The 20,075-nt window shown below is 42.5% G+C and overlaps 1 protein-coding gene across 1 annotated transcript; it reads left to right on the top strand.

Annotated features, from left to right (window-relative positions):
- The first annotated feature begins 4,695 nt into the window (after nt 1–4,695).
- On the top strand, nt 4,696–10,445 carry LOC110522541 (uncharacterized). The gene is made up of 4 exons (XM_021600996.3): nt 4,696–5,090; nt 5,256–5,349; nt 5,669–5,756; nt 6,020–10,445. Exons 1-4 carry the CDS (start codon nt 5,039–5,041, stop codon nt 6,950–6,952), a joined length of 1,167 nt encoding a protein of 388 aa, XP_021456671.1. The 5' UTR covers nt 4,696–5,038; the 3' UTR covers nt 6,953–10,445.
- Nucleotides 10,446–20,075: the final 9,630 nt, after the last annotated feature.

The following is a 20,075-nucleotide window of genomic DNA, read 5'->3' as shown; positions in this document are numbered from 1 at the left end:
TTGACCTTTCTTTGGAACATTGGGACCCCTCTCCCTTAGCAAAGTGCCCTCCCTTCAAAACTGTTACTTTCAAGAACTAGAAGTGTCATACATTGTGTACTGGTATGCGTAAATAGTTAGTTTTACTCTGTTCACTCTTTGTTACATGACCTTTGTTTAGTTCAGTATCAGCAGTCCTTTGGATTGTTGTTTAGATGGTAATGTTTGACCCGTATATTTTCAATGTATTGGCATGAAGACAGAGAACCCTGACCCATAATCAGGCTCAATATTCTATGTAGTGTGTCTCCATGGACAGGAAGTAAGAAGAGGGTTGAACATTAAATCTGTCATTCTTTTATACCAACATATACTTTTTCAAAACAGATTTGACCAACCATAGACCAAAAACCAAACAATATAGCCAATCAGATCAAACCAACGTTCGCTAAAATGGTCACACCTTACTGCAGGGGCAGAGATGGCCAGTATTTGAAATAGATGGAGACCAAAACACTGTCCAAAACTGAGGCTTGAATGCAAAATAAAGATGTTTATGATAACATCATGGTGCCGAAAAAATCTAAGTGCATAAATGAAAGGTGAAAACGCAACACAAACGTTTCGGTCTCAGGCGAAATGAGTGCGTTCAGCAACTCTGCCAATGGCAAACAATACACTACCCAACAGCTCCTCGCATGCAGCTCTTCTAGCGTCATATACCTTATCTCCAGTCCATGCAATACGTGGGCAAAACCAGTAGACAGATAACACGTATTATAGAACACGAGTGCTGTAAAGAGAAATTACCCTAAATCCCCTATTGGACGTCATTTCTCAAAGGCCGGTCTAACCTCCGTGTCCTTCTGCGCTACACAGCAGATAAAACGTTCACGTAGGGGTGGTAATCTGGAACTCAGTCTTCTCCAGACAGAATGCAGGTGCATGTTCTATTTACAAACTCTCCACCCATCGGGCTTGAGTGAAGAATTGTTATTAAAGTGTTTTCTCTAAGTGGTATATTGCCTCTTATTGGTGTTTGCTACCTCCATCTAGTGGTATCTCTAACTCCCTACTCTTACCACCCTGTGTTATTTATTCTGAGGAAATTTTCACATGGTACATGTTAACGCAGTAATTGAGGATATTTCTCTGTCCGCTTTTGTATGTATTTGTATATAATCTAGATCATGCATTCTATTCTACTAGTGTGATTCATAGTATAATGTGTTTCCTTGCTTGATCATGTGACACGCAATTATCCTTACGTTCACACTGATAATGGCCTACGGCTGAAACTTTTGTTTTCACCTGTCATTTATGCATTTTCTTGCACTATGATTTTTTGGGGGCATGCACCATGATGTTTTAATAAACATCTTTATTTTGCCTTCAAGCCTCCATTTTGGATTTATTCCTTTTTATTTTTAAATTACAGTTTCCGGGTCTCTGCACACTGTCAAAATCTCTTCCAGTATTCTTATTTTGACTCCTACACACCTGGAACAGACACTATTTAGTAGTAATGACCTTAAAAGAGTGCAGACGGCCTCGTCATTTTTGTTACATGTATTTGAAATGTGTATTTAAATTACTTCTGAGTAATTTGTATTACACTGAACTGAACTACACTCCAATGTATTTTGTAACAAGATACTTTTGAGAGCTATAATTAGTATTTTCAAAATACAAACTACTTTTCTATTAAAAAAAATGGAACGGTTCACAACTTTGTGGCCCCCTTTCGCCCTGCATTGGTATCAGAAGTCTGATGGCCCTATGGTGTGATAAGAGTGTCTGCTAAATGAACTAAATATAATGTAAAAATAAACAATTGCAAAGCATGCTGAGTATTATTCTAATGAGCTCCATCCTGAAACAAGGCCAATAGTAATACCCAGTATGCTTTGCAATTAATTTTGGTATGTTAATGTACATTTACATTTTGGTCGTTTATTTATTTTACATATTTATTTAACCTTTATTTAACTAGGCAAGTCAGTTAAGAACAAATTCTTATTTACAATGACGGCCTACCAAAAGGCAATAGGCCTCCTGTGGAGTCGGGGCTGGGATTAAAAATAAAAATAAATTAAATTAAAATATAGGATAAAACACACACCACGACAAGAGAGACAACACTACATAAAGAGAGGCCTAAGTCAACAACATAGCATGGCAGCAACACATGACAACACAGCATGGTAGCAACACAACATGACAACAACATGGTAGCAACACAACATGGCAGCAGCACAACATGGTAGCAGCACAAAACAGGGTACAAACATTATGGGGCACAGACAACAGCACAATGGGCAAAAGGTAGAGACAATAATACATCACGCAAAGCAGCCACAACTGTCAGTATGAGTATCCGTGATTGAGTCTGAATGAAGAGATTGAGGGAAAACTATCTAGTTAGAGTGTTTGTTGCAGTTAGCAGACTTTCTTATCCAGAATGACTTAGTCAGTGAATTAAGGTACATAAACAACAACACATCACAGTCCTAGCAAGTAAAACTTTTATGTAACCGTTACTGTGAATATTGTTGCTGTTCGGGCCGGCTAGTTGCAGATATATTTGTATTTTAAAATACAAAATACATGTATTTAATTAAATACATGTGAAAATACAAGTATTATTACAATTTCAAAATACCATAAAGATCAATGTATTTTGTCATTTTTGCAGATACCTGTGCAGGGGTAGGCATCCCTAGTCCTGGAGTGCCGCAGGCACTTCATGTTTCTGATTTAACCGACCTGGAAGACCAGGTGTTTGAATTTCGGGAAATCACTAAACTGATCAATTTGCTCAGTGGGTCACGTGTGATACCTAGTTGGAACAAAAATCCTTCAGTACATATGGCACGCCAGGGACAGGGTTGTCTACCCCTGCCTTAGTGTGATAACTTGCAGAGGTGGCCTGAGAACAATAGGGGTCCATTTACTATAGTTAAAAAGTGTGTTTTTGCAGACATTACTGTAGTATTTACTGGTGTTTTTTTGTGATTAACAGTAGTTTTTATTATACACTGAACAAAAATATAAACACAACATGTAAAGTGTTAATCCCATGTTTCATGAGCTGAAATAAAAGATCCCAGAAATGTTACATATGCACAAAAAGCTTATTTTGTGCACAAATTTGTTCATATCCATGTTAATGAGCATTTCTCCTTTGCCAAAATAATCCATCTACCTGACAGGTATATCAAGTATCTGATTAAACAGCATGATCATTACACAGGTGCACATTGTGCTGGGGACAGTAAAAGGCCACTCTAATATGTGCAGTTTTGTCACACAACACAATGCCACAGATGTCTCAAGTTTTGAGGGAGCATGCAATTGGCATGCTGACTGCATTAATTAATGTCCACCAGAGCTGTTGCCAGAAAATGAAATGTTAATTTCTCTACCATAAGCACCTCCAACATTGTTTTAGAGTATTTGGTAGTACGTCCAACCGGCCTCAAAACCGCAGACCACGTGTATGGCGCTGTGTGGGCGAGCAGTTTGCTGATGTCAATGTTGTGAACAGAGTGCCCCATGGTGGTGGTGGGATTATGGTATGGGCATAAACTACGGACAAAGAACACAATTACATTTTATCGATGGCAATTTGAATGCACAAAAAAACTGTGACAAGATCCTGAGGCCCATCGTGAGGCCCATTTTTTTTTTAAAGGTATCTGTGACCAACGATACATATCTCTATTCCCACTCTTGAAATCCATAGATTAGGGCCTAATTTATTCATTTCAACTGACTGATTTCCTCATATAAACAGTAACTCAGTAAAATCAAGGAAATTGTTGCATGTTACGTTTATATTTTTGTTCAGTATAGTATTCTACTATGCTACAACATTATATAGTACGTACTACACAAGGGATACTACAGTGCGTAGTCTGCTAAATGATCAAGGGATACTCCAGTGTGTAGTATAGTATTCTTCAGTATACTACATCATTCTATTGTAGGTACTGTAGTATTCTATAGCAAACTGAGTATGTTTGTAATTTGATGGGGTAATTTTTTTTATTAGGATCTCCTGGCAGCGGCTACTCTTCCTGGTGTCCAAACAGGAAACAAAACAACAAATAAAATACATAATACATATAATATACATAACACTACAAAATGTCCTGTTTCTGCCACACGCTTCAGAAACAGGAGATTGCTCCAATCCTGTGAGCCAGGCCACTTACAGTTTTACTGTCTTTGGTGAAGACCATAGGTTGACTTCTCGTATAAGTGAGAATGAGAGATTACACTTGGAATCTAAAGCAGTAAGCAAACAGTTTACTGACTTAATACATTCACACATTTATCTCCAAAGCGTTCAGTCAGTGTATCCTCAATCAGACACTGGAACGCTCTGTTTGATATAGAATAAATCTAACTCTGAATTTTGTACTTTTATTGCACATTGCTTACTTTACAGTGTGCATTAAATAATGTAAAATACAAAATGTTTATTATTGGGTTGTTCATAGGCCACAATTGGGGGATTTAACTTTTTTTCTGTGGGGGTTCACAATTTAATCGTAAAATGACAGTTCAGGGCAGTTGGCAATAGAAGATGTTGAATGGCATTACCAAAGATTGTGTGGTACTGTAGGTTTAGTAATTGTTTGTGGCCTTATTGTTTTTAGTGGCCTACCCTTTGGGACGTATACTACTGAGCGTGCTAAAAGGAAGTATCGCGCACAACCAATTGAATTTGTCTATTTCTCGACGCAGCCTTCTTCTCTACTAACGTTGTGAAAAACCTTCCTCCACACTTATCAAATAGGCTAGTTTCTGAGTCGAATTTATCCAGACTTTTTATTTGATTACACATCGGTCTGTAATCACAAACCAGTAAATCATTCATAGTAAGAAACGCCGTATATTGTTTCATTTAAATGTGGATTATATAAATAGGGCTCTTCACGAAGGAGGACGAGGGATCGAGGGACGCCGCCATATTTGCTCTTGCTAGCTAGTGCACTACAAGATACGGGCTTTGTTTCGAGTACCCTTCAATTTAGTACCCTTGTATTTGTTCATGATGGATGCGATGGATAAAAGACCTTTTGGTGCAGAATATAACTATAAAAGTAAGTGTTTGCTATTGTTAAAATTGAATGTCGTTTTCAAATACAATGTTAATATTGTTAATGCCATAATGTTAACCATGTTATTTTGCGACGTCGCTGAGTTGGGGTCTGTCAAAGTTATGCTTGTGCTGACGGATTAACACTGTTGTATTTTTCCACAATAAGTGTCGGAAAATGACATATCCAGATTAATAAAATTGCGTGCAACGAATGACGCCATCTTCACTGGGAAGAGAAACTCTGCCATGCCTGCCTGGAGGTGAGTGAGAGTGATACAATGATGCACTACTAGTGAATGTTCTGTTTGTTGGTTTGATATCCCCAGCACAGTTTGTTTTGGCTTTTATCTGTACCTCAAAATGAACTGTCACATGCCATTTGTTGACTGTAATTGATGTCTAAGGAAAACATTTGATTCATTGAATTGATTCATCAATGTTGATTCACTGACTCACTGATGTGCTTTTACTAACAATGTTATTTGAAAAAGCCCTCCTCAAAGGTCATTGTATTAAGAGCTGGTTATGAAGATGAAACCCTATCTGTAGTATCTGACTTGTCTCATTTTGATTCCACAGAGCAATGTTAGTAGAGTTGGGTCTCGAAGGGAAGCTTACAACCGGGCAATTGAAAAAGAAGTGGGAAAACCTTAAAAAGAAATATAAGGTAATGATTATGAATCCATGTGAGAGCAGGCAACAGCCTTGGTCCTAGTGCAACATGTATTCTCTTTTGTTTGAATTCAGTCTCTTAAACACAGATTCCAGGCTTTTGTTTCAGTTAAGTACTAACCTGGTTCAACTAATCAAGGGCTCAATGATGTGTTGAATCAAATGTGTCATAAGGCCTGCCTGGAACAAACTCCAGCAAACCCAAGACCAATACAGAGCTTTAATGTTATTGTACCCCTTGTCCCTTTCTCTGTGTAGGATTTTAAGTACCCTCCTCTTGGCATGGAGAAAGTCAATCCAATGTCCTGGCGTTGGTTTCACCTCATGGACGATGCCATCGAGGGCCGCCTAGCTGGGTCTGCCCGTATCCTAAACCCTTCACTGTTTGATTTTGGGGAAGTTGGGGACGTTTCATTTGCGTCCTCTCCCACTACCTCTCCCATAGCCAACAAGAGACTATGTATGAGGCCGGAGGGAGGTGAGGGAACAAACATTTTTGAGTTCTGGGCCAAGGCACAGCTGGGGGAGAGTGTTGGTGCTGCGAGCACGGTAGCAGATGGACAGGTGGCATACACAGACGCAGCTACAGAGGAGATCCGGAGGGCAGCGGTGGAGTGCGAGAGGGCCCTGCGAGAGGAGGGCAGGGGTGCAGCTCAGAATGAGAGGGCCGCGCCTGACAAGATGCCAGTGGGTGGGTACGGGAGGACCATGGCTGAGGATGTGGAGACCATAGCTGAAGACGGAAGAGCCATGTTGGTGAGAAACCCTGGCAGGAACATTGAGAGGGAGACTGCTGAACTAGAGAGGCAGATAGCAGATTTGGAGAAGGAGCGAGAAGTGCTAGAGAGGGAGCAGGCAGACTTTGACAGGGAGAGGTTGATACTGGACAGAGAGAGGGATGTGGTGAGCAGAGAGCGGGTGGCTGTTGAGCGAGGCAGAGCTTCACTAGACAAGGACAGAGCAGCGATGGACAGGGAGCGAGCAGCAATGGAACGGGAGCGAGCCATACTGGACAGGGATAGGGCGTCAATCGAGAGAGAGAGGGCAGAGCTGCAGAAAGAAAAGGAAGCCCTAATGAAAAGCAAGGTTTCCAGGAACAACGGCTCCACTGATGTGGAACTGGACTCATCCACTATAGAAAAAAGAGAGAAACTGCTTTCCATATTTGAGAGACTTGTTGATAAGCTGTGAAAGATGAACAATGAGTAAAGATTGAATAGGTGAAGGATGTACTGTAGGTGAGAGTGCGCACAAGTCATAAACAGGTTTCTATGTCACCAGTCCCCTATCATTTTGTGATCATTTTAGTTTAACCCGCACACACAGGGAGTGCAAAGTCATTCAATTGGTGCTGGCTGTAATGAGCATTGAGTGCGTTTGTGTGAGGTTGCACCCTGAAAGAGAAGCTGCTACAATGTTTGTTGCGCTCATTTCATTTTTTTGCTTGCAGTGTGTATGTATAAATATCAGTCAAGTTTGGACACACCTACTCATTCAAGGGTTTTTCTTAATTTTTTATTTTCTACATTGTAGAATATAGTGAAGACATCAACACGGACATAACACATGGAATCATGTAGTAACCAAATAAGTGCTAAACAAATCAAAATATATTTTTGATTCTTCAAAGTAGTTACCCTTTGCCTTGATGACAGCTTTGCACACTCTTGGCATTCTCTCAACCACCAGCTTCACCTGGAATGCTTTTCCAATAGTCTTGAAGGAGTTCCCACATATGCTGCACACTTGCTGGCTGCTTTTCCTTCACTCTGTGGTCCAACACATCCCAAACCATCTCAACTGGGTTGATGTCGGGTGATTGTGGAGGCCAGATCATCTGATGCAGAACTCCGTCACTCTTCTTCTTTGTAATATAGTCCTTACTCAGCCTGGAGGTGTGTTATGGTTCATTGTCCAAAACAAATTAAAGTCCCACTAAGTGCAAACTAGATGGGATGGCGTATTGCTGCAGAATGCTGTGGTAGCCATGCTGGTCAGGTATGCCTTGAATTCTAAAGAAATCACCGGCAGTGTCACCAGCAAAGCACCATCACACCACCTCCATGCTTCACAGTGGGAACCACACAGAGGCGATCATCCATTCACCTACTCTGAGTCTCACAAAGACACAGTGGTTGGAACCGAAAATCTCAAATTTGGTCAGACCGAAGGACACATTTCCACCGGTCTAATGTCCATTGCTTGTGTTTCTTGGCCCCAGCAAGTCTCTTCTTATTGGTGTCCTTTTAGGAATGGCTTCTTTGCAGCAATTCGACCAAGAAGGCCTGATTCATGTAGTCTCCTATGAACAGTTGATGTTAAGATGTCTTATACTTGAACTCTGAAGCGTTTCTTTGGGCTGCAATCAACTGCCGATTTCTGAGTCTGGTAACTCAAACTTCTCCCCTGCAGCAGAGGTAACTCTAGGTATTTCTTTCCTGTGGCAGTCCTCATGAGAGCCAGTTTCATCATAGCGCTTGGTGGTTTTTGCGACTGCACTTGAAGAAACATTCAAAGTTCTTTTAAGTTTTCCACATTGACTGACCATGTCGTAAAGTAATGATGGACTGTCGTTTCGCTTTGCTTATTTGAGCAGTTCTTGCCATAATATGGACTTGGTCTTTTACCAACTAGGGATATCTTATGTATACCACCCCTACCTTGTCACAACACACCTGATTGGCTCAAATGCATTTAAGAAGGAAAAATTCCACAAATTAACTTGTAACATGGCACTGCTGTTGAATTTTAAATGCATTCTAGGTGACTACCTCATGAAGCTGGTTGAGACAATGCCACGAGTGTGTAAAGCTGTCATCAAGTCAATGGGTGGCTACTTTGAAGAATCTCAAATATGAAATATATTTTCATTTGTGTAACACTTTTTTTGGTTACATTCTACAATGTAGGAAATAGTGGAAATAAAACAAACCTGGAATGAGTTGGAGACCAAACGTTTGACTGGTACTGTATATACAGTGCATTCGCAAAGAACTCGGACACCTTCGCTTTTTCCACCTTTTGTTACCTTACAGCATTATTATAACATGGATTAAATAAAAAATCCTCATCAATCTATCTATACACAATACCCTCGAATGACAAAGTGAAAACAAGTTTTTAGAAATTTTTGCTAATTTATTAAACATATGTAAATAAGGTACCTGTTTTGTAAGTATTCAGACCCTTTGCTATGAAACTCTCAATTGAGCTCAGGTGCATCCTGTTTACATTGATCATCCTTGAGATGTTTCTACAACTTGGAGTCCACCTGTGGTAAATACAAATCATGTCCAATCAATTGAAAAGGCACAGACCTGTCTATATAAGGTCCCACAGTTGACAATGCATGTTCAAAATAATTGTCAGTAGAGCTCCGAGGCACGATTGTGTCGAGGCACAGATCTGGGGAAGTGTGCCAACAAATGTCTGCAGCATTGAAGGTCCCCAAGAACCTCCATCATTCTTAAATGGAAGAAGTTTGGAACCACCAAACTGATATCAGGGGAGAAGGGCCTTGGTCAGGGAGGTGACCAAGAACACGATGGTCACTCTGACAGAGCTCCGGAGTTCCTCTGGAGATGGGAGGACAACCATCTCTGCAGCACTCCACCAATCAGGCCTTTATGGTAGAGTGGCCAGACGGAAGCCACTCCTCAGTAAAAGGCACATGACAGCCTGCTTGGAGTTTGCCAAAAGGCACCTAAAGGACTCTCAGACCATGAGAAACATGATTCTCTGGTCTGATGAAACCAAGATGTATGTAACGCTTGGCATTCAGGCCAAATAGTTCAATCTGGAGGAAACCTGGCACAATCCCTACGGTGAAGCATGGTGGTGGCAGCATCATGCTGTGGGGATGTTTTTCAGCGGCAGGGACTGGGAGACTAGTCAGGATTGAGGAAAAGATTAACAGAGCAAAGTACAGAAAGATTCTTGAAGAAAACCTGCTCCAGAGTGCTCAGACTGGGGATAAGGTTCACCTTCCAACAGGACAACGACCCTAAGGACAAAGCCAAGACAATGCGGGATTGGCTACAAGACAAGTCTCTTAATGTCCTTGAGTGGCCCAGGGAGAGCCCGGACTTGATCCTGATCGAACATTTCTGGAGAGCTTGAGGTGATCTGCTGAGAAGAATGGGAGAAACTCCCCAAATACAGGTGCCAAGCTTGTAGCTTCATACCCAAGAAGACGCAAGGCTGTAATCGCTGCCAAAGGTGCTTCAACAAAGTACTGATTAAAGGGTCTTATGTAAATGTGATATTTCATTTTTTTATTTATTTATAAATGTGCAAAAAACAATTTAAACCTGTTTTTGAGTTGCCCATGATGGGGTATTGTGTGTGTGTGTGTAGATGAGGGGGGAAACAATTTAATTAATTTTAGAATAAGGCTGTAATGTAACAAAATGTGGATAGTCAAGGGTTATGAATACTTTCCGAATGCTGTGTGTGTGTGTGTGTGTGTGTAATACACACACACACACACACACATGTCATCCACACCACTTGATAGGCACCTCTATACAATACTATTTAAATGTTTACACTGGCAGAAATTACAGTCTGATTCCTAGGTGCATTTGTTAAAGTGCATTTGGCAATTATTTGTATGTTCTGTTCGACCTGCCAGAGTGCCCGTGTAATGCTATACTGATAATAAAGCCTACACTTTTTTTAGACATTCCTCTAGTTGTCATATACTGCTATTACTACCCATGTAATTACCCTGTACCAAGCTAGTAAATATAGTCCTTTACAGTAAGCACTAGGCAACGGCCTATATTTACATACCTGGTACAATGTAATGTTCCTCTATATCACCTTGGAATAATACCACCCACTGACACCTTGTCAAAATGTTCTGGTAATTTCATTATTTACTTTTAAAGGGTGCTTGAATCTTGCAACGGGAAGGGATCACTGCCAATACTTCATGTCCCAACCAAGGTGTATGAATTGGGGAGCAAACCGGGAGAGAGAAATAAAGCTTTATTGTGAAAAGGAGAACCAACGCATTTTCGGCTTTTGGCTTTCAGGGTTTTTATAGTAATAAGTCATGAGTCTTTTAAAATGACCTCCGGGACCGACAAAGAATATACTAATAAAAACGTGGTTGGTTAAAACAGTTGTAGCAAGATGAACCAATCGATTGTTATTAGCAAAGACTGACCAATAGATTGTGATAAAATGTGGAACTGACCAAGAGAACAGGTATATATGCTTTCAACATGTTCTATTGGTCAGTACAACGGTCTATGCTAATAACAATTGGTTCGTTGATTGGAGGCTTCCAAAGGTGTCCCGATCCCTGCAAAGGCTCACATTAGCTCCTGCCATTCAATCTGCACCGTGCCACCAGTCAACTCAACAAGGAAGTTCCTGTTGCCAGACTGGAGGAGATGATGGGTGGACTGGGCAGAGATTGAGGGTCGAGTGTGCTGATGTGTACCTGCTGTGTATCATGGTCCAAGGATATTCCAGCACGCTCGTGTCTTTATTCACTCCAATTGTCCAGTCATGTTTGAGGTGAGATAGTAGTGCCATGCAGGGGAACTGTGTTCTAGTACAGGCCCAAAGTTGGTGGTGTAGATGGTGACTAGGCTGGGTTTGGGAATGGAACCCATGATCCCCATGGGCATGTTCTACCAACTGAGCCACAGAGAACCACAAAGAGTTTCTGGTTACCCTTTTCCATTTGTTGGTCCATCTCATGTCATCCTGGATCCCAGCAGTTTAATATCAGATGTTTGCAGAGTGTCCCATTTAGTTACTAGGGTTCCAAAGGGGGTGGGTTGTTTGTAAAGCAAACATGCATTGCTTTGCACTTGTTTGGGTTGAGCTGCGTGGAGTGCTCATCTACCTAGGAACGCAACTTTTCTAGACCATGTTGAAGGCTGGAAAGCTTCCCCACTCTAATGCACTCTGCAATGTTCATGTCATCAATATATTTCCACCTATGAGCGAACTTCTGAAGTGCGCTGTGGATGAGGGCCAGGAAGACAAGGGGTCCAAGAAGTGGACCTTGAGTCACTCCACAGGTCAGATGTTGTCATGGTGAAAGGGTGCCTTAGTACCTCACTCTCTGCTTCCTTTTGGAGAAGTAGCCACAGCCCAGGGGAGAAGGGGCCCGGACTCCTAGCTGAATCAGGCACTTTGTTACCACTGTATTATACATTTTGTTGAAGGCTTAAGCAAAATCTGCTGTTACTATAGTGCATATATAAATAATGGTCTTACTTGCATCAGTGGATTTTACATAATGTATAGGAGGCTGACCAAGACATCTGTCGACCTGCCCATTTTTGCATCCAAACTGTCTTGGGTCAAGCTTGTGGCCGATGTCCTTCATTATCCAATCGATGGCAAAACTGTCGGCCACCTTAGCTCTAGTATTCCAGACTTGTTCCAGTGTTCTACAGATGTAATGGCTGTAGACCCATTCAGTCTGTGTTCATGATGTTTCTTAATTATATTTACTTCTGTCTCCAAGACGCCCAAGTTCCGACCCGAGAAATGAGAGCTGTAGTGGATGTTCCAATTCTCACGCAGGCAGTCCATTTAAAAAAAAAAATGTAAAAAGGGAAATGGCATTATGACCATTACAATTCCACAGTAGCAGTACGATGTTATTTTGTTGTTTGACAGATATAGTGACAATATAGGTCTTTAAAGAAGAATCATAAATTAAGGATAACAAATCAGTTGACCTTATCTAAGAGTATGTTTAAATAGAATATAGCCTATATTTGTGACTTTATAAGTGTATTTAGATCACATCGATAAAAAGACAGCATATCTTTTGGTTTACTGAATGATTTATGTTGCCACCAGAACTGCATGGCAGTGTAGGGAGAGTTAGGAGAGGTGTGGCCATTACCCTCTTGTGAATGCCACTTGGGTTCACTTCCCTACAAAAGGGATTGAACCCACATGGAGCCATGTAGGTATGTTATTAACAATCATTAGATACACATTTCACATGGAAAGTGAAGTCAACATAACAGTAATATTTTGCCCAAATAATATACGTTCTACCCAAATAAATACTATAATAAATTGTGAATTGAAATGACTTTCTTTTGCAGTTGTTCATACTGCAATGTTTGATCTGTTCATGTTATTTTGTTAATCCGGGCATTGTTCATGATAAACAGTGTCTTTTGAAGTAACATTTTGACAGTTTTTGGTTAGAAAGGAATAGCATTAACATATTTTTACAAGTACTCCAAATGAAGGCATGATCATGGCTGGGATGAGGGTTTAGGGTGTAATAATAGAGACAGTTTTCTGTCATGGTAGGGCAGTATGCGTCACGTGTCTCCATGACCCTGTAGGCTTAACCCTCAATGCTGTTGAGGCTCTATGCTCCACTAGGAGCTAAAATTTGTTGGGGCATGGACTCTACTAGGTGTCAAAAGCTCTCCACAGGGATGCTGGATGTCCTTTGGGTGGTGGATCATTCTTGATAAACACAGGAAACTGTTGAGTGTGGAAAAACCAAGCGGCGTTGCAGTTCTTGACACAAACCGGTGAGCCTGGCACCTACTACCATACCCCGTTCAAAGGCACTTAAATATTTTTGTCTTGCCAATTCACTCTCTGAATGCCACACATACACAATCCATGTCTCAAGGCTTAAAAATCATCCTTTAAGGTTAACCTGTCTTCTCCCCTTCATCTACACTGATTGAAGTGGATTTAACCAGTGACCTCAATAAGGGATAATAGCTTCACCTAGATTCACCTGGTCAGCAGTATATGCCAGGGAAAGAGCAGTTCATAATGTGTTGTGTACTCTGTGTATATGACTTTACAAATGTCAAGTTTATTCAAATTACAGCTTAAATACTTTTTTCCCTTAATGGACCTGTCCATACACACTCAAGGTGTACAACTGATATTTAAAGTATTTGGCACCGGCTGTGTAAATATGTTGTGCCAAACAACTTATGAGCGTGTATGTGGACAATATGTGTTTGTTTTTCAGGTTGAAGTTGCCCTCCATCCAGCCCTCCTCAAGAGTAGGAGTGAGGATAATGATATCAAGTCAAATGTGTGAATTTACAGGTATGTTACTTCAATATGAACAAATCTAAAGTCAGATGTCTTCTACATAAAACATTTAATTTCATTGATTGGACCATGGGAAAGGTAGGTCTCCATAAACCATGTTATAAACTGATTGACCTCATAAACCATATAAACAAGTGTGCGTGTGTGAAAACAGTTCATATACTGTATGAAAAACTACCTGATTAAATAAACTATTTTATGAAACCCTTGACTAAGACTGATGAATCCCTGAAATTCAAAATGAGAAAAATATATTGTTCCTTCATAGACCGATTGCTTTGTGAGGTTGAACCAACCTTCTGTTGGTGTCTCCATATTCTCAGAAAGAGGAACATTGGCAAATCTGAATAGCTAAGGCCTGACAAAATACGAACTCTATATCCTGTGGTATACATCCTGGGGTTTACCAAGGACCGCCAGTATTACAGTCATCACCACAGCAGCCAGATAACTGCCGATGCAAGACTCCAAGCCAAACATACTGCAAGCTAAATATGTTGAATAGCAGGTTTATTCATAGGGTAACAGTCATCATGACTCCCTAATGGATTTACAATGAAAACCTTCTAGACTGACATGGAACACTTTTATCCAAAGATGAATGGCTTTAAACAGCCTTTCTCTCAAGATGTATATAGTATGTGTCATAAGTTAAGTTGGGAACCACTGTGTCATATCTCATAACATGTTTAACCATCATGTGACACCTGTCCTTATTCTCATTACATAAAGGGCTGTGAAAAAAATGAGCACTATATTTTAGGATGTAAACCAAACCAGAGATATCAATCACTGTTGGTCCATCCTGTTCTGATCTAATGAGATGGATGTAATGGAGGACAGAAACATGCTGCTGGGCACCTCCCTGAAGACCACTACTGAATTGGGGGAAGGTTGGAGTACATTCATTTTTCACGGGTTAGGCATGATATTCCATGTCAGACTCATCAATGCCACTTTTCTTAACATATTAGACCCCTAAGGTTGTTAATTAACCCATTTTAAGCTCATATGAAAAGCCGTTTCTCGTCCTTACATTAAAATCCAAAACGGAATGTTTCTTGGTTGTATCTAAGTTACACGGTGAAAAACATATGATTATTTGGCTTTGTATTCAGACACATCATTCCCTGCTCTTAAGCAAGAGGCCTGAGCTCATTACATTTTCCATGGTCTTAATGACTTAAATGGATCAAGTTCAGACCAGTTCAAAACCAGGCTGAAACTCTCCCCCAAAAGAGTCTATCAACATGATCATATTGCCCTGTCAGGTTAGAATGTGGTTTAAACATCAAGAAGTAAAACTGTGGGTTAAATGAGACCTCTGTGGTAGTGGTGATTTTAGCATGTAAATCTTGGTGGGGCAAACAAAAAATATATATTTTTAGATACATGCCAGCAAACCCACGATAAAACACAAAAAAATACATTAATTGCACTATAACGGTGACAAACGGTGCCCACACACTGTTAGGGCCTACATAAAGCTGTCCCAACAGCAGAGTCCCAATAGCAGCCCCAAAACCTTACCATTGGCACTCCTGGATATCAGCGGAGCCTTGTCTGGCATCGAAACAGTTTATTCAGCCTCAGTTACTGCCTTTAAAAAAAACATAGCTGATATGGCTGACTTACTTTAACAAATGTGGTTTCTACTGACAATTGAGATGTACAAATTATGGCCTAAGGGGACGACGAGCAGATAAGAGGCTAACCGTAATTTCGATTAAGACATTAATGAGCGAGCTACGACGAATGTAGTCAATATAACTATTTGTTCAACACTTTTGAAATGTATAGCGACAGAATTCAGAACACGGGCCATTCTTACAGTATTCTCCCCGTACACCATGTCAGAACCATCGGATAAATAAAGGGGGCATATAAGCAGACAATGAAAGCTCTTAAAATATTTGATTATTACATTTCTCTAAAACAGGCTATAGGCTACATGTGCACCACCAAGTCAGAACAGTAGGCAAAATTAAGAGGGGAAAATATACCAAATTATTAGGGTGAGGCACATGGGCTACTAACGGGCTACTAACAGCTTACTACACAACATACACTTAGTATTACTTTCTTAGATATAGTAAACATTTCTCTCTGGCATATTACATAATTTATGCAGCAGCAGACTCGCCTTGTTGTGCTGCTCTCACTTGAACAGAAAGGTGGCGTGGCGGGTCCTCATGGGCAAATTTTGTCATCAAAGTCTGGCATTCTCAGGATGTGGCGTTTAAGACAACTGGGAACTCTGAAAAAAACAAGGTCGAATCATGATGACGTCAGTGATATTCAGGTTGTAGCTCCAAAAATAGGACAGAGTTTCCAACTTACAATTCCGAGTTGGATGACCGTTCAAAGCGTATTTTTCCAGTTGGAGCTCATTTTTTCGTGAGTTCCCAGTTGTCTCTAACTCACTGAAGTCAGATATCCCAGTTCTGAGTTAAGTTGTTTTGAGCTTGGCAGAAATCATGCTGGATTGACAGCATGGCCAATGTTGAATGCTTAACATTTTAAGCTTGGAAAAGAGACCCTTAAACCGAGAATTGGGACTTCACACCCACAACAAATGATTGTGGGGGCTGTCTTGTTAGACTTCTGTGCAGCTTTTGACATTATTGATCATAGTCTGCTGCTGGAAAAACTTGTGTTATGGCTTTGCACCCTCTGCTCTAATGTGGATAAAGAGTTACTTGTCTAAGAGAACACAGAGGGTGTTCTTTAATTGAAGCCTATCAAATATAATCCAGTTAGAATCAGGAATTCCCCAGGGTAACTGTTTAGAGCCCTTTTTCAATTTTTACTAACGACATGCCACTGACTTTGAGTAAAGCCCGTTTCTATGTATGTGGATGACTCAACACTATACACGTCAGCTACTACAGTGACTGAAATGACTGCAACTCAACAAAGAGCTGCAGTTAGTTTCAGAGTGGGTGGCAAGGAATAAGTTAGCCCTAAATAATTCTAAAACTAAAAGCATTGTATTTGGAACAAAACACTCACTAAATCCTAAACCTCAACTAAATCTTGTAATAAATAATGTGGAAATTGAGCAAGTTGAGATGACTAAACTGCTTGGAGTAACATTAGACTGTAAACTGTCATGGTGAAAACATTTTGATGCAGTAGTAGCTAAGATGGGGAGAAATCTGTCTATAGTAAAGCGATGCTCTGCCTTCTTCACAACACTATCAACCAGGCAGGTCCTACAGGTCCTAGTTTTGTCGCACCTGGACTACTGTTCAGCCGTGTGGTTAGGTGCCACAAAAAAGGACTTAGGAAAATTGCAATTGGCTCAGAACAGGGCAGCACGGCTGGCCCTTGGATGTACACAGAGAGCTAATATTAATAATATGCATGTCAATGTTACGGTGCGTGAATGAGGACCCAAAAGCGAATCAACTTAAACAGAGCTTCTTTAATTACCAAACATAGGTAGGCTCAGATGGACCGGCAGATTCCGACAGGACAGGACAAGGTTACAGCAAACATGACGACAGTCTGGTTCAGGCATGAATGACACAAACAAACAAGAATCCGACAAGGACAGGAGCAGAAACAGAGAGAGATATAGGGACCTAATCAGAGGGACAAAAGGGAACAGGTGGGGAACGGGGTGAATGGGTAGTTAGAGGAGACAAGGGACAGCTGGGGGAAAGCGGGGGAGAAAAGGTAACCTAACACGACCAGCAGAGGGAGACAGGGTGAAGGGAAAGGACAGAGACAAGACAACATGACAGTACCCCCCCACTCACCGAGCGCCTCCTGGCGCACTCGAGGAGGAAACCTGGCGGCCACGGAGGAAATCATCAATCAGCGCACGGTCCAGCACGTCCCGAGAGGGAACCCAACTCCTCTCCTCAGGACCGTACCCCTCCCAGTCAACTAGGTACTGATGACCACGGCCCCGAGGACGCATGTCCAAGATCTTACGGACCCTGTAGATAGGTGCGCCCTCGACAAGGATGGGGGGGGGGGGGGGAAGACGAGCGGGGGCGCGAAGAACGGGCTTAACACAGGAGACATGGAAGACAGGGTGGACGCGACGAAGATATCGCGGAAGAAGAAGTCGCACTGCGACAGGATTAATGACCTGAGAGATACGGAATGGACCAATGAACCGCGGGGTCAACTTGCGAGAAGCCGTCTTAAGGGGAAGGTTCTGAGTGGAGAGCCAAACTCTCTGACCGCGACAATACCTAGGGCTCTTAGTTCTACGCTTATTAGCAGCTCTCACAGTCTGCGCCCTATAACGGCAAAGTGCAGACCTGACCCTCTTCCAGGTGCGCTCGCAACGTTGGACAAAAGCCTGAGCGGAGGGGACGCTGGACTCGGCGAACTGAGATGAGAACAACGGAGGCTGGTACCCGAGGCTACTCTGAAAAGGAGATAGCCCGGTCGCAGACGAAGGAAGCGAGTTGTGGGCGTATTCTGCCCAGGGGAGCTGTTCTGACCAAGACGCAGGGTTGCGAAAAGAAAGACTGCGTAAGATGCGACCAATAGTCTGATTGGCCCGTTCTGCTTGACCGTTAGACTGGGGGTGAAAGCCGGAAGAGAGACTGACGGAAGCCCCAATCAAACGGCAAAACTCCCTCCAAAATTGAGACGTGAATTGCGGACCTCTGTCCGAAACGACGTCTGACGGAAGGCCATGAATTCTGAAAACATTCTCGATGATGATTTGTGCCGTCTCTTTAGCAGAAGGAAGCTTAGCAAGGGGAATGAAATGAGCCGCCTTAGAGAACCTATCGACAACCGTAAGAATAACAGTCTTCCCCGCTGACGAAGGCAGTCCGGTGACAAAATCTAAGGCGATGTGAGACCACGGTCGAGAGGGAATAGGAAGCGGCCTGAGACGGCCGGCAGGAGGAGAGTTACCGGACTTAGTCTGCGCGCAGACCGAACAAGCAGCCACGAAACGACGCGTGTCATGCTCCCGGGTGGGCCACCAGAAACGCTGGCGAATGGAAGCAAGCGTACCCCGAACGCCAGGGTGGCCGGCTAACTTGGCAGAGTGAGCCCACTGAAGAACGGCCAGACGAGTAGGAACGGGAACGAAAAGAAGGTTCCTAGGACAAGCGCGCGGCGACGGAGTTTGAGTGAGTGCTTGCTTTACCTGCCTCTCAATTCCCCAGACAGTCAACCCGACAACACGCCCCTCAGGGAGAATCCCCTCGGGGTCAGTGGAGGCTACTGAAGAACTGAAGAGACGAGACAAAGCATCAGGCTTGGTGTTCTTAGAGCCCGGACGATAAGAAATCACGAACTCGAAACGAGCGAAAAACAGCGCCCAACGCGCCTGACGCGCATTAAGTCGTTTGGCAGAACGGATGTACTCAAGGTTCCTATGGTCAGTCCAAACGACAAAAGGAACGGTCGCCCCCTCCAACCACTGTCGCCATTCGCCTAGGGCTAACCGGATGGCGAGCAGTTCGCGGTTACCCACATCATAGTTACGTTCCGACGGCGACAGGCGATGAGAAAAATACGCGCATGGGTGGACCTTGTCGTCAGAGAGGGAGCGCTGAGAAAGGATGGCTCCCACTCCCACCTCTGACGCGTCAACCTCGACAACGAACTGTCTAGAGACGTCAGGTGTAACAAGGATAGGAGCGGATGTAAAACGATTCTTGAGGAGATCAAAAGCTCCCTGGGCGGAAACGGACCACTTAAAGCACGTCTTGACAGAAGTAAGGGCTGTGAGAGGAGCTGCCACCTGACCGAAATTACGGATGAAACGACGATAGAAGTTCGCGAAGCCGAGAAAGCGCTGCAGCTCGACGCGTGACTTAGGGACGGGCCAATCAATGACAGCTTGGACCTTAGCGGGATCCATCTTAATGCCTTCAGCGGAAATAACAGAACCGAGAAATGTGACGGAGGAGGCATGAAAAGTGCACTTCTCAGCCTTCACAAAAAGACAATTCTCTAAAAGGCGCTGGAGGACACGTCGAACGTGCTGAACATGAATCTGGAGTGACGGTGAAAAAATCAGGATATCGTCAAGGTAAACGAAAACAAAGATGTTCAGCATGTCTCTCAGGACATCATTGACTAATGCCTGAAAGACAGCTGGAGCGTTAGCGAGGCCGAAAGGAAGAACCCGGTATTCAAAGTGCCCTAACGGAGTGTTAAACGCCGTCTTCCACTCGTCCCCCTCCCTGATGCGCACGAGATGGTAAGCGTTACGAAGGTCCAACTTAGTGAAAAACCTGGCTCCCTGCAGGAT

Source organism: Oncorhynchus mykiss, chromosome 1 (genome assembly GCF_057628025.1).
Source record: "Oncorhynchus mykiss isolate SJ-2025 chromosome 1, ASM5762802v1, whole genome shotgun sequence".
NCBI lineage: Eukaryota > Metazoa > Chordata > Actinopteri > Salmoniformes > Salmonidae > Oncorhynchus > Oncorhynchus mykiss.
The sequence above is the reverse complement of the archived record's forward strand: the minus strand, read 5'-3'. Positions and strand labels throughout refer to the sequence as shown.

Bases quoted from the DNA above. Each gene is read 5' to 3' on its own strand.
- LOC110522541 (XM_021600996.3), top strand. From the start codon at position 5,039: ATGATGGATGCGATGGATAAAAGACCTTTTGGTGCAGAATATAACTAT. The intron at 5,091-5,255 runs GTAAGTGTTTGC...TTCCACAATAAG, and splicing joins TGCAGAATATAACTATAAAA to TGTCGGAAAATGACATATCC. The intron at 5,350-5,668 runs GTGAGTGAGAGT...TTGATTCCACAG, and splicing joins TCTGCCATGCCTGCCTGGAG to AGCAATGTTAGTAGAGTTGG.